The following is a 14,078-nucleotide window of genomic DNA, read 5'->3' as shown; positions in this document are numbered from 1 at the left end:
AGAAAGAATAACCTAATACTAATAGTGTGAAAAAAATAAAATTGGCACGAACTAAAATTAGGGATAAAAAGAGAAAATCCGAAAATTACAAGGGCAAATTAGCAAAAACCCAGAACGGAAGAAGTCCTTTAAAGTGAAGGAGAAAAACTATGAATTTTCCACGGCCACTGGATAATGAAAATAATAATAATAAAATAATTATGTAGCAGTACTAAATTTTGTTTAAAAAAAGATGCGGAAATGATACTTCTTGTCGTCTACTGCACCACTCTGGTTGTCTCCTCCAAAATATAAATCCTCCATAAATAATTCTCTCAAATTCCTCGCCAAACACACGTCCTCTCATTTCTCCTAATTATCGCCACTAGTTCTCTCTCCAGATCCTTCAGTTTCACTGTCACCTATCGCTCTCGTTTCTTCTACCTTCAACTTCTGTTTGTTTCCAGGTATATACTTAAAAAGCATTTGTTTCTGCTTTCAAAAGCATCATCACTAGATTATCTTTGTGAACTTCCCTGTATGCACCAGCTAATATTTGAGGTTGTAAAAGTGTTCTGATTGGTTGATTTGTGTGTGTTTTGATTGTTAAGTTAGAGAGAGAGAGAGAGAGCGGGAGAAAATGGCGACAGGAGCTGTGCCGACGTCGTTTACAGGTTTGAAAACAAGAGAGTCAAACTTAGGATTTGGAAAGAGCATGGATTTTGTGAGAATTTGTGATTTGAAGAGAATCAAGTCTGGTGGTAGAAAGAGAATTTCGATGATTAGGAACTCGAGTAATCCTGGTCCTGAAATGGTTGAACTTCAACCTGCTTCTCCAGGAAGCCCTCTGTTAGGTAATTTTTTGTTATATTAATTGAATGGTGTTTATAAAATGTTTGATTGATAATTCATTGAAGCAACTGATTGTTATGTTGTTTTGAATTGTGTAGTGCCCAGACAGAAGTATTGCGAGTCAACTCACAAGACTGTGAGGAGAAAAACACGAACGGTAATGGTTGGAAATGTGGCTCTTGGTAGTGATCATCCTATTCGGGTTCAAACTATGACTACAAGCGATACCAAGAATGTTGCTGCAACTGTCGAAGAGGTTTTTATTCTTTAACTTCTTCACACCCTTTGCAATAATTATCATGTTTTTTCAAGCCTATCAATGTTTTTGCACACTGATCTCTTAATATTCGACTTATTCCTACAATCTTATTGTGGGTAATCTTGGTTCAAAGAATGTTTCTGCATAAATTAATCCATGTTTTGGTAGGTGATGAGAATAGCAGACAAGGGGGCAGATTTGGTTAGGATAACAGTTCAAGGAAAGAGAGAAGCGGATGCTTGCTTTGACATAAAAAATTCACTTGTGCAGAAAAAGTGAGTCTGATTTCTTATATATCAGCCTTTTAATTTGTGGTTAACATGTGGATCAACCATGTTACTGACCTTTTTTTAAAATTTATTTGCGCAGTTACAATATACCTCTGGTTGCAGATATTCATTTTGCTCCATCAGTTGCATTGCGTATAGCTGAATGCTTTGACAAAATTCGTGTAAATCCGGGAAATTTCGGTAATGACATGGGCTGTTGGTTTTAGTTTAGTTTTAAAGACATTTAGTTCAACTACTTTATGTTCAACGTGAGATGATGCTTCTTGCAGCTGATAGGCGGGCTCAGTTTGAGAAGCTTGAATACACAGAGGATGATTATCAGATAGAGCTTGAGCATATTGAGCAGGTACGACTACTACAGTAAAACGATTGTTGTTTCCTTTTCACTTGATGATATGTTCAAGCTGACTTAATTAACCTCCTTTTTCTTTCAACTGTATTTTTTCAGGTTTTTACTCCATTGGTTGAGAAATGTAAGAAGTATGGAAGGGCAATGCGCATTGGGACAAACCATGGGAGTCTTTCAGATCGTATTATGAGCTACTATGGAGATTCTCCTAGGGGAATGGTGAGCAACTTTTCTTTTTCATGATGCTGAGGTTCCTTGTTTGTTTGCTTTGTTGTATTTTTGAGATTCAATGGCATCAATTGATTGGCTTCTCTTTAACAGGTTGAATCTGCATTTGAGTTTGCAAGGATATGCCGCAAATTGGATTTCCACAATTTTGTCTTTTCAATGAAAGCAAGCAACCCGGTCATCATGGTCCAGGCATATCGTCTGCTTGTAGCAGAAATGTATGTTCAGGGATGGGACTATCCACTGCACTTGGGTGTCACTGAAGCTGGAGAAGGTGAAGATGGGCGCATGAAATCTGCAATTGGCATTGGGACTCTTCTTCAGGTATCCTTTTGATATAACAATTGCATTTTCAAAATGTATGATAATTGACAATTTATATCATTACATCCATATAAAATCATGCACAAGGCAGTGGCCCATTTTGGAATTGAAAATAACGAAAACTGATAGTGATATAAAAAAAATATAGCAATGGGAGTACATTGCTGTAATTCACTAATTCCATCTTGTTTATCTTTCTTTTTTGCCCAAATTCTTCATTGTTAGTATCACATCCCTAAATAACTTACATATAGCCTGATCATTGTGAGGACACATTATATGTACAGGATGGTTTGGGTGATACAATCAGGGTCTCACTTACAGAACCACCAGAGAAGGAGATAGATCCTTGTCGAAGATTGGCAAACCTTGGTATGAGAGCGTCTGCAGTACAACAAGGAGTGGTAGGTCTTTCTCTATGTTATTGAGTTAACATGCTTAAGTGCAACAAGTTCTTCCACACAAAATTTTGCTGACTCTTGATTGCTTTCACCCATCAGGCACCATTTGAAGAAAAGCACAGACATTATTTTGATTTTCAGCGCAGATCTGGTCAATTGCCAGTTCAAAAGGAGGTCAGACTTTTATCTTAAGAATTTTATAGCAATATTATACTTATCTCTCTATTCCCACTTTGCAGTAGTTGATTCTTCATTTGATTACAGGGTGAAGAGGTAGATTATAGAGGTGCCCTGCACCGTGATGGCTCTGTTCTCATGTCAGTTTCACTAGATCAGTTAAAGGTAATGACTGGGTACTACCTCTCTTACCCAGTCTTAAACAAATTTGGGGCCAGTGGGTGAAGTAGGATTCACAATCCTTTCTCTTGTTTCAGGTACCTGAACTCCTATACAAGTCACTAGCAGCAAAGCTCGTTGTTGGAATGCCTTTTAAGGTCTGTTCTTCAATTTATTGCACGGAGGGGCTTCATTACAATTGAATTTGTTTTATGGTATAATCACTCTCGTTATTGACACAAATATGTTAAATTAGGACCTGGCAACAGTTGACTCAATCTTATTGAGAGAGCTTCCACCTGCTGAGGATAGTGATGCTGTAAGATCCGAACACTTTCAATTCATGTTTTATCAGGATAAGATAATTTCCTCTCTGTTAGATAGCTGAGCCTTTGTGATTGAACCAATTTTGCTATCAGCTTCACTGAAAGAATCTGAGTGTATTAATATTGTACTTTGTGTTGTGATCAGCGACTAGCTCTCAAAAGACTGATTGATATTAGTATGGGAGTTATTACTCCTTTGTCAGAGCAGCTAACAAAGCCATTACCCAATGCCATGGTTCTCGTAAATCTTAAGGAGTTGTCAACTGGTGCTCACAAGCTTTTGCCAGAAGGTGCTTTTCCATTAATGCTCTCGGAATATTGTTTCTTAATAAACATTTTCTTTTATTCCATTTTACTCCTAGTGTACTTAATGCCTCATCATGAAAATCAGGTACACGCTTGGTTGTGTCTGTAAGAGGTGATGAGCCCTATGAAGAACTGGAAATCCTCAAACAGATAGATGCTACAATGATTCTTCATGATCTACCAAATACAGAAGATAAAATTGGTAGAGTGCACGCAGCAAGGAGGTAATTTTCAAGAACTGAATTTAATTGATATGTAATTAGCTGTCTGTATGCCAATACAAAAGCAAGTAGTTCAAATGTGGGCCTCGTGTTTATATTGTTTACCGTGGGTTCTTTGGGTATCTCTGGTCTGAAATGAGGATTTATGTACATTTTCTTATCGTAGTGGAAAAGAAGAAATTCGCTGTAGAAAAACCATTCTGTTGCTAATTGCTTGAAATTGTCTGGTCTGTCTGTAATTTCTGTCAGTTTGGGTCAACTAGATTGTCATATTGTAATACCTTGGATATTCATCACAAAATATTTGCTGAAATTGAAACTTGGCATGATCAAAATATATCCTCTCTGCATTTTGGCCATTGATAATTGGGTTTCTCTTTTCAACATGATTTATCAAAGCTTGGTGCACAACATTATCCTGACAATATGAAATTTCTGCTGTTGCAGGTTATTTGAGTTTTTGTCAGACAATTCTCTGAACTTCCCTGTAATTCACCATATTAATTTTCCAAATGGAATTCACAGGTATCAAACATGTCTCATTTTTCTTTTATCCACTCGGATGTAAGAAATTATTGTTATAGCTTATTCTATGTTTATTTTGTATTTGCAGGGATGACTTGGTCATTGGCGCTGGTGCAAATGCAGGAGCCCTTTTAGTAGATGGTCTTGGAGATGGTATCTTGCTAGAAGCACCAGATCAAGATTTTGATTTCCTGAGGAATACCTCTTTCAACTTACTACAGGGCTGCAGAATGAGAAATACAAAGACGGTATGAAGCTTATCTTTGGAATAAACAGGTGTATCAGCTAATACAAGATATAATGGTGTTTACTGATTTTGAGTTGCCAAACTATGACTTTAGGAGTACGTCTCGTGTCCATCCTGTGGTAGAACTTTGTTTGACCTTCAAGAAATAAGTGCAGAAATACGAGAAAAGACATCTCACTTGCCTGGTGTCTCGGTGCATATCCTATCCCTTTCCTCTTTAAGTGAAAGATTCACACTACTTTCTGTTTTGAGACTAATATTATTCCTTTTCTTCTCTCTCTTTTTCTTTTTCATTGTTAGATTGCAATTATGGGTTGCATCGTAAACGGGCCCGGGGAGATGGCTGATGCTGATTTTGGTTATGTTGGTGGTGCTCCTGGAAAGATCGACTTATATGTCGGAAAGGTATTGCATTTTTTTTTCTTGCACTAAGGTTCACTTAGGTTTCATCAAATTATGTTGTTGAAATCCATAATACTTGTTTCTTTGCATTCCAAATGGGAAATTACAGCGAGTGAAATTGATGGATAATTAAATTATGTTTCAGACTGTTGTAAAGCGAGGAATTGCAATGGAGGAAGCCACTGATGCTTTAATCCAGCTAATTAAAGACCATGGTCGCTGGGTTGACCCTCCTGCAGAAGAGTAAGATTTTGTAGATTTTGATTGGCTGATACAAAAGAATGAGACAGCAAAAGGGATGTCAAATTAACAGTCCTGTTATACATATAATGCAATCACCAGAAGTTGAATCCTCACAGAATCAATAGTTTGCAGCTTGTAGAGATCTTTCCATGCATGTGAAATTTAAGTTCGGTTAGAATGTAATCTTTAAATTATGATACATACAAATAACATTGTAATTCCTTTTACCAATAAAGAAATTCAAGAATCTCTGCATGTTGCAATTTTGAGATCAAGCAATGTATTTATTCCGTCTTCAACACTACCATTTAAGTTTTCTGGGGATGTAGATTTTTGAGATTTTTCTCTGCATTTGGTTCTATTTCAAGTCTTATTATCAACCAATTATATGTTAGTTTTCCTAGCAGCTGCTGGAAATCAAATTATCAATGTTAGTTTGCAATCAATAAAGCTATTTTATTTAATTTATCTGTCTCTCCTTCTTTGCATTTTTATTTTATAACCACATTGAAAATTCTAATAGAATTAGATTTCTAGAGTTGGATATATAATTAATAGATTATTAATATTATTTATTAATTTTAAATAATTTAAATAATTAAATGATCAATAAAATTTTTTTAGTAAATTTGTTTGTCCTTCCTTCTTCATATTTTTATATATGTTATGATTATGATGATTTAAGCTTGTTTTATATATATATTATGATTACGATGATTTAAGCTTGTTTTATATATATATTATGATTACGATAATTTAAGCTTAGTTACATGCCATCGGTTTCTTTTTATAAGGAATTCATGCATTTTTGCCTAATGTACGGTCCAAAATATATATTTGCATTTGAGTTCATTTTTTGCGTATTTAAACACAAAATTAATTAAAGGGAGAAAGTGCATTTTTGCCTCTCTTGTTTGGTGTAAGAAACAATTTGCCCTTCAACCACTTTTTGGTCAATTAAGCAAAAAATTGACTAAAAATTGTTATTTAAGCCCCTCTTGATTGTGAGCTTAACATAAATTCAATCTGTTAATTAAATAAAAAAATAAAATATAAAACACTTTCTCTCTATACCTTGGGCTTAACAGAAATTTAAGCCCCTTCTTTTTTTCTTCTACGATTATCATTGTATTGAAATTATGAAACCTTCTAAAAATATTTTAAAACTAATAAAAAAATATAATTTTTATTGTGTAATTTATTTTTTATTATCTTATTTTTTTTTAAAAAAAATATATGATACAGTTGTTTTTCATGTTTTTTTTTTTAAGAAATTAAAAAACTGTATTTTTAACACAATAAAGAAAAAAATAAACTTATACTGTATGTTTGATAAAAAAATAAAAAAAAGAGATATTTTTATAATTTTTTCTTATAATTATAATATTGTATTTCGAACCCATATCAGATTTTACCCAGTCAAGTAAAAGTCTTTTATCACTAGCCATCAAAATCTTTTATCAAACCTTTCTTAAGATTGTTTCAGCATTATTAGCCACCAAAGTGTTTTATGCTACACTTCCGGTGCTCGAGTTTCATGGTGCTTGATCATCATTTACAGCGATGTTGTTTTGTAGTTGCGGTGGTGTTGGCATTCTATAGTCCTCATGCTGTAAACCCAAGGCAGGAGAGTATCCTCAAGTTAAGACCATAAAGAGGCACCTCGCCATGGGAGGTCTTTCTGCTCTTTTGGACCTCGATAGCCGAGTTAGCCCTTTTGGATCATAGAAGAAACAGATCGTGCAACATTTAGTTCATTGCCAATGGATCGAGAAGAAGAGAAGGAAGAAATTTAGAAAGCCATAAGAGAGAGTATGATAGTCATTGATGAGAGGGAAAACTTGCTTAATTTTATTCTCCATCGATCTCTCCTTATATAGAGAGAAGTGATAATACAAAACAACAGGGAGAGATAAGGTGAGAATCTTATCTTGATTTCCCACTTACAAAAGTGAGAACTTCACATGTAACTTAAGACAAAAAGTCTTAATAATGCTGCTACTATACACATGTGGAAAATAATGCACCGAAAGATGAAATTGACATCTCATCTTTTTATTACATTATTATTGAAGAGGAAACTTGTCTTGATGTCCAGCACACACAACCACATATTTAGAAAATACTGTCATAGTGATCATCATCCATTGGCTGAGAATCTTGCATGATGGCATCCTTCTGTTCATTAGTCAGGCTTGGATCATCCAGTGGGGTCGGAAGTATGGAAAAGTTGAAATGTTCAATGGGGGTGTTCAGACCACAGATGTCCATTGAAAGTGCAGACTAATGGTGTAGAGACATCAGTCGGAGGGCCTGCTTCAGATCTTTTGTGATTGGTGGAGGAGCAAGATGCAAAGGTACATCAAGTGTTCTCCAATAATGGCAGATATTTTGAGTTGCATAAGTGTCTTCCGAGAACTGAAGATAAGGCCTGTGGAAGATGAAAATGGCATGGTATTCCGAAGCTCTGGGATTATTGTCTGTAAATAAACTCAGCTTGCTAATGTTCAAGCCTTGCACTATTCCGAGGAGGTCAAAAGGAAGGATAAGGATACATTGGGGGCCATAGACTAGTGTTAGAAGATGGAGGAGATCCATTGTTCTAAAAATATAGGGTGAGCTGGTTAAATAAGGTAATCGTAATGCTAGATTCTTCTATGCCATTACTATCTAGAGAAAACAAGCTAACCCAGTTCTCAAGCTCAAGGACCTTAAAGGTAGATGGGTGGATGATAATGATCAGCTGGGGAACATTGTTTTATCCCTTTTTAAGTCTTTATATAATAAGTTTGGGTTCCCGATTTTTACTCTGTTTGAGTAGATAATTTGAATGGGTAGCTTCTTGTTCTTTTAGAAGATAGTATGAAGCCATTGAAGCTCTTCTAGCTCCTTTATTTTCTTTAGGGTTTAGATTCTTGTAGAAGAAGGGTTGGAGAAGAAGGATAAGTGATAAACAAACTTGTTTACTATTTTAAAGAGTATATATAAACCATCAATAGGACAAGGTAGACATCTTGTGCGTCCATATAATGTATATTTCTTTATCAATTATCCATACTAGGATCTATATGAAGGAAACGAGTATGTGACCCGATAGCTATAAGAGACCTAGCCAAAATTTTAAGTGAGTCTTAATTAGTCCCTATATCATTAATTTATGGCTTGTTCAAAGAAGGAACTGTAAAATTGGCATGTTCATAAGGCGCTATGAGTCAGTTAAGTTGCAACTATCAAGGCCTTAGGTCAGCTCTAACAGTTCAACTTTTAAGAGGCTCAACTAGAAGTATCAACTTGGGATGGTGTTTTTTTTATGGAACTAGACATAAGGTGGTAATTGCTAGAGAGAATCAAGAGGAGGGTGGGATTTCTTGATGCTTGCTACTAGGAGGTTAGAGGTCGAGCAGGAAGTTTGGCTCTATGGTAGAGAAATGACTTTCAAGTCTAGGTATTCTCTCTATCTGAGAATTTTAGCTATACTTATTTTACTGAGAACTTAGGAAGGGGGGCTTTTATTACTTTTATCTATAGCAATCCTTACAGGGACCTTAGACAATTTGTTTGGGACAATGTTGCATCTCTTACCCCTCCCCCCTTAGACTCCTGGCTTAGAATTGATGGCTCTAATTGTGTATTGCATGATTAAGAGAAAGTTAGGAAAAATCTGGTTGATTTAATTTAGAGGGGAGGCTTTAGCAGATAAATTGATAGATGTGCCTTAACGAATATTAGGTTTAATAAGTTTTCTTTTACTTGGTCCAATAAGCAAGTAGAGTATAGTAATATTATGCAGAGGTTGGATAGAGGCCTTGCAAATTCTTCTTCGAGGGTACAAAATCAGTATGCTCAATTACTTTATGAGGAGCATATAGGCTTTGATCATAGACCCTTAATTATTATTTTAGATACCAAAGTCAAATCTCAAAAAAGGTGTTTCCACTTTGAAGCTAAGTGGATGGAACTTGAGGATTTTGGGTGGGTTGTTGTTGAACTTGAAATGCTTCCCCCTAGGGATCTAACATGTATATTGTCTTTAGGAAGTTTGATAATTATAGAAAGCCCTTACTATAATTACTATTGTAATACCCAGAATTTTTATATATTTAATAATGAGATTTTATTTAAGTTAATTTTAGCTTCACTTTTATTTGGTTTAATTTGAAATGATTTAATGAAAATTTTAATATTAGTCAATTGAATGAGTTATTTTCTATACCCAATTAGTTTAAAATTTTAAGAATTAATTAAGTAAATTATTTGAGGAATAAATTATATTTTTATTTGGTTATTCAAAATTTTCCCAAATGTATATTTATATAAATAAAATTATATATTGAAAAATTTTGGAAGAAATTGTAAAGGATGTTTTTATAAAAGAATTTTGGAAAAATTGGTATTTTAATTAATTAGTGATATTAAATTTTAAGTTGGAAATTTATTATTTATATTAATTTTGTGTTAGGACTAAATTGAAAATTTATTTTGGAATAAGGATTGAAAGTATAATTTTCTTTATATAGGGTTTTAATGGAAATTTGCGAGTTTGGTATTTTTATAAATAAATATGTCGGTCAGGAGTATTTTTGTAATTGTGTATTTTCAATAATTCTAATTTGGCCAAATTAATTAGTTAAGGGCTTAATTGGAAGGATAAAGGAAAGTTTAGGGGTTAAATTGGAATTTTGCTGGATGGAATTGTAAGTAATTAAGAAAGTTGAGGGATCAAATTGTAATAGGAAAAGTTCAGGGGTCAATTGTCGATATAGAAGAAAGGAAAGAAGAGAGTGTAGGGGAAAGAAGAAGTCGGGGGGATGAAGAGGAAGGCTGTCCGTGTCGAATCGCCGAGGAGAGGCGACATCCGAGCATCGTTCCGGCCGATCTTGGTGGCGATCGACTCCCCTCGAAGTGAGCTTCATTTTGGTGATGGCGGCGTCGGTTTTTTTGGTGGCCGGAGGAGGGAGTTTCGATGAAGTGGAGGCAGCCGTGTTTTCTAGCTTTTCCGGCGGAGGATGGACGATCAGAGGACGTATCCCGACTCTCCTCAGCTCAAGCTTCGTAATGGCACCGGTTTCGTGGCAATCGGGCTTCGTTTGTGAATCGACGGCCGAGATCGTCCACAAATATCTCTGGACGATCGTGTGTTAGATCGGAAAATCAGAAGCGGGGATCGTCATCAGCGCGTCATTGTGAGTCCGATGGTGTGTTCGGATCGTCGATCGGACTTCGGCGGCCGGAGGCGAGTCGACCGAGCGATCGAGCGTCTTGGTAATTTTCTCTGGCCGTTGATCTTGGAAATCCTTTGATTTAGAATTGTGCTTATTGTTTTGTGTTGAGTATTTAATATTTATGAGTCAAAAATAATTGTCATCGGTTGCACGCCTCGTGTTTTGTATTGTGTGAGGTCGGAAAATAGTGAAGTTTAGGGACCCGACTCCCGTTGTTTGAATTGTTGGATATTTAAAGTGTTTTTCTGGCAGGTCCTGGACCCGTTTTTACGGGGGGGTAATGTTCGTGTTGTAGGGGAGATTCGCGATTTTGGTGAGAATTCTCCGGTCGAGATTCTTAGGAGTCTAGACCTAGGATTAATGCTCGATTGTTTCAGCGTTTTGATAAATTATTTTCCGTGACTAGATTGTCCGTTTGTTCGGCTCGCTCCAACCAAGGCACCGGAGCAGAGCTAGGAGGTCGCCCAATTTTGCGAGTTAAAGTCATTTAATCATTGTACTATTGCTAAGTCTGATTTTAATATGCTATTTTAGAATTTATGCTTAATATGATTATTAGTATCGCAAAATAAATAATTTCACTTGATTATTAATTATTGAAAATAATATAAATATTATTACTAATAACGTTATAATAATACATATATTATTATTTTCTTCGACACGAATTGCACGTTGCCTTATCCTAAATTTTTAATCTTTACTTCGATATGTGTTGAATGATTTCATTAGACAATGATATTTATTAAATGTGATGATTGCATTTTGGGAAATATGGCTTTCGTAGAACATGCCACCTGGTGGGTTACATCAGGACCGCGTGCGTACCGGTAATGATCATGGACATAAGATTATTATGGATTTATTTGCCCTGATCGAGTATTGCTCTCTGGGCTGAGTTCAGTTGATTGCTGGAGTTAAGGTCCCTGATCGAGCAATGCTCTCTGGGCGCCGGCTTAGTAGGAATTCAAGTGTTCAGGCCGGAGTTAAGGTCCCTGATCGAGCAACGCTCTCTGGGCGCCGGCTTAGTTGGAATTCAAGTGTTCAGGCTGGAGGTAAGGACCTTGATCGAGCAATGTTCTTTAGGCGCCAAACCTGTTGGATTAAGAGAGCCGAAAGGCTACTAGAATTTGGGGTTAGGGTTCTACTGAGCCACTCGTCCCGTAAAAGTAAATATATATATATATATATATATATATATATATATATATATATATATATATTTATTTATTTATTATGGTATATGATTATAATATGATTTGTATTTCACGTGCATGGTTTGATATCGATTCGAATAATTAATATTTTACTGTGAAGACTGCAATAGTCTCTAGAGTATTTGATTTTAACTCACTCTAATTTATTTTTCATGTTAGTCTTCCCGCGACTCTTATTCGATTACCCGACTCTTTCATCATCGGGTGATGTATTTGATTTGGTATGTAAATTGATAAATTTTAGATTCTCCGCAGTAGTAATAGTAGATGTATCAGTTGTCAATTTTTTGAGTTTCGGGTCTCGCCTAGTTCTTCTGGCAGACCGATTTAATTATGTAAAATGTAGCTATTAAGAATTTGTGGCTTTAATAATATTAATTTGAGATGAGATTTGTTTGAGTTGTGAGTGTCAGGCTCACTACGGGATTCGGTGGCCTTACGCCTACCCATTCCCTAGTGCCGGTCTCGGGCCCACGGATGGGGTCGTGACAACTATGTTACTTCGTAGGATTAGAATCGTTAATTAGGGATGTAATTTATACATATATTAATTTTTGAGACTTGAATTTTTTTTGACATGTATGCTAAATTTTTGACACATAAAATCATTGTTTTAACATGTGTACTTATTTTTTACAAATAGAATTTAAGCTTATGTATAATTTTATATTTTTTCTATTAATTTATTGATTCATAAATTACAATACTAATTAAACACTACTCTAATCCTAAGAAATAGTACATTAATTATATTTTAATATTATATTAACTAATAAATAGTTTCCTAATCAAATAATAATACTAGTTCTATCATAAAAATAACATATTAATTATATTTTAATATTATATTAATTAATAAATTAGTTTTATAATTATATAATAATTCTAATTCTAGAAGTTAACATCTTAAATTATGTTTTTAATATTATATTTAATCATAAGTTTTTAATTGTGAAAAATAGTAATATCAATTATATTGATATATTAATTTATATAATATTAATATTAATTAATAAATAATTTATAAAATAATTTTTACATTATTGCAGTAATAAATTTTAAAATTTTAAAAAAATTAAAGATATTTACAAATAGTTAGTTTGCTATTATTTTTTAAAATTTTATAAATTCATATTAAATATTAAAATTTTTATTAAATTGTATCTATCAACTTGATTTTATAATCAAATAATAATAATGGTCGTGCAATGCACGGATAAATGATTAGTATATATTAATTTCTGAGAATTAATTTTTTTTATATGTATATTTAATTTTTAACACATAAAATTTTTATTTTGACATGTGTTCTTACTTTTTACATATAAAATTCAAGTGTGCGTAATTTTATAATTTTCTTCTATTAAATTATTAATTCATAAGTTACATTCTAATTAGATACCAACTCTAATCCTAAATATTTTAATATATTAATTATGTTCTAATATTATATTAACTAATAAATAGTTTGCTAATAAGATAATGATACTAATTTTATCAATAAAGAATAATATATTAATTATATTTTAATATTATATTAACTAAAAATTAGTTTTGTAATTAAATAATAATTCCAATTCTAACACTACAAACAAACAGTAATTTAGAGACTACTTTTAGCTATCACACCAAATTGGTCACTATTTAGCTACCACATAGCGACCACTTTACTTTTACTTGAAAATCAATTTTATTTTTTCTAAATTTGGGACCATATTACAACCATATAGCGACCACACTACTTGCGACTGCCAGATGTGGTCTCTAAGTGGTCGCTAACTTTCTGCCAAAAAATTGCAGGAACAATAGCGACCACTTTAGAAACCACGTGTGTGGTATCTAAACTAGAGACCACATAGTGTGGTCTCTAATCTGAATGCCAATTAATAATGGAGAAAATAGCGACTATTTTAAAGGCCACTATCGTGGCTCCTAAGTTAGAGAGAATGGACTGTGGTTGCTAAGTTGGGTGCCAATTAATAGCGTGAGTTTTTAGCTGCTATATAAAGACCAACAGTGTGGTTTTTATTTTAATTTTTAGAATTATATTTTAATAATAATAATAAAATAAGATAAACTAAATTGAGAGTAATAATAATATAATAAATAATATAATTTAATAAAAATAATTAAATTAAATTATGATCATATTATTTAGATTAATTATAATATTAATTATATTATATTTATTTTTATTATATGTTTATTTTATTAATAAATTTTATTATTCATTAAGTATTTTTATTTATATTATTTGAGCTTTATAATTATTTATATGAAATATTATATATAATTATTAAATTAATAAATATAAATAATAGAAATTAAAAATAATATTTAAATATTTAAAT

General features: G+C 33.4%; 1 protein-coding gene across 2 annotated transcripts; it reads left to right on the top strand.

Annotated features, from left to right (window-relative positions):
• Positions 1–276: 276 nt before the first annotated feature.
• Positions 277–5,563, top strand: LOC8264075 (4-hydroxy-3-methylbut-2-en-1-yl diphosphate synthase (ferredoxin), chloroplastic). 2 transcript variants are annotated; one of them, XM_048378043.1, is made up of 20 exons: positions 277–446; positions 595–833; positions 930–1,087; positions 1,259–1,365; positions 1,460–1,560; positions 1,650–1,726; positions 1,829–1,948; positions 2,051–2,281; positions 2,569–2,685; positions 2,782–2,856; positions 2,947–3,024; positions 3,117–3,176; positions 3,275–3,337; positions 3,490–3,634; positions 3,736–3,874; positions 4,319–4,396; positions 4,485–4,644; positions 4,738–4,836; positions 4,944–5,048; positions 5,191–5,563. In XM_048378043.1, the coding sequence occupies exons 2-20, from the start codon at positions 620–622 to the stop codon at positions 5,290–5,292; spliced, it is 2,229 nt and encodes a 742-aa protein (XP_048234000.1). In that variant the 5' UTR covers positions 277–446; positions 595–619; the 3' UTR covers positions 5,293–5,563. The 2 variants fall into 2 exon arrangements, with proteins under 2 accessions (XP_048234000.1, XP_015581534.2); XM_015726048.3 differs by having other exon boundaries at positions 278–446; positions 591–833.
• The last annotated feature ends 8,515 nt before the right edge of the window (positions 5,564–14,078 follow it).

Source organism: Ricinus communis, chromosome 8 (assembly GCF_019578655.1).
Source record: "Ricinus communis isolate WT05 ecotype wild-type chromosome 8, ASM1957865v1, whole genome shotgun sequence".
Classification (NCBI taxonomy): domain Eukaryota; kingdom Viridiplantae; phylum Streptophyta; class Magnoliopsida; order Malpighiales; family Euphorbiaceae; genus Ricinus; species Ricinus communis.
This window is presented reverse-complemented; position numbering and strand designations above follow the sequence as displayed.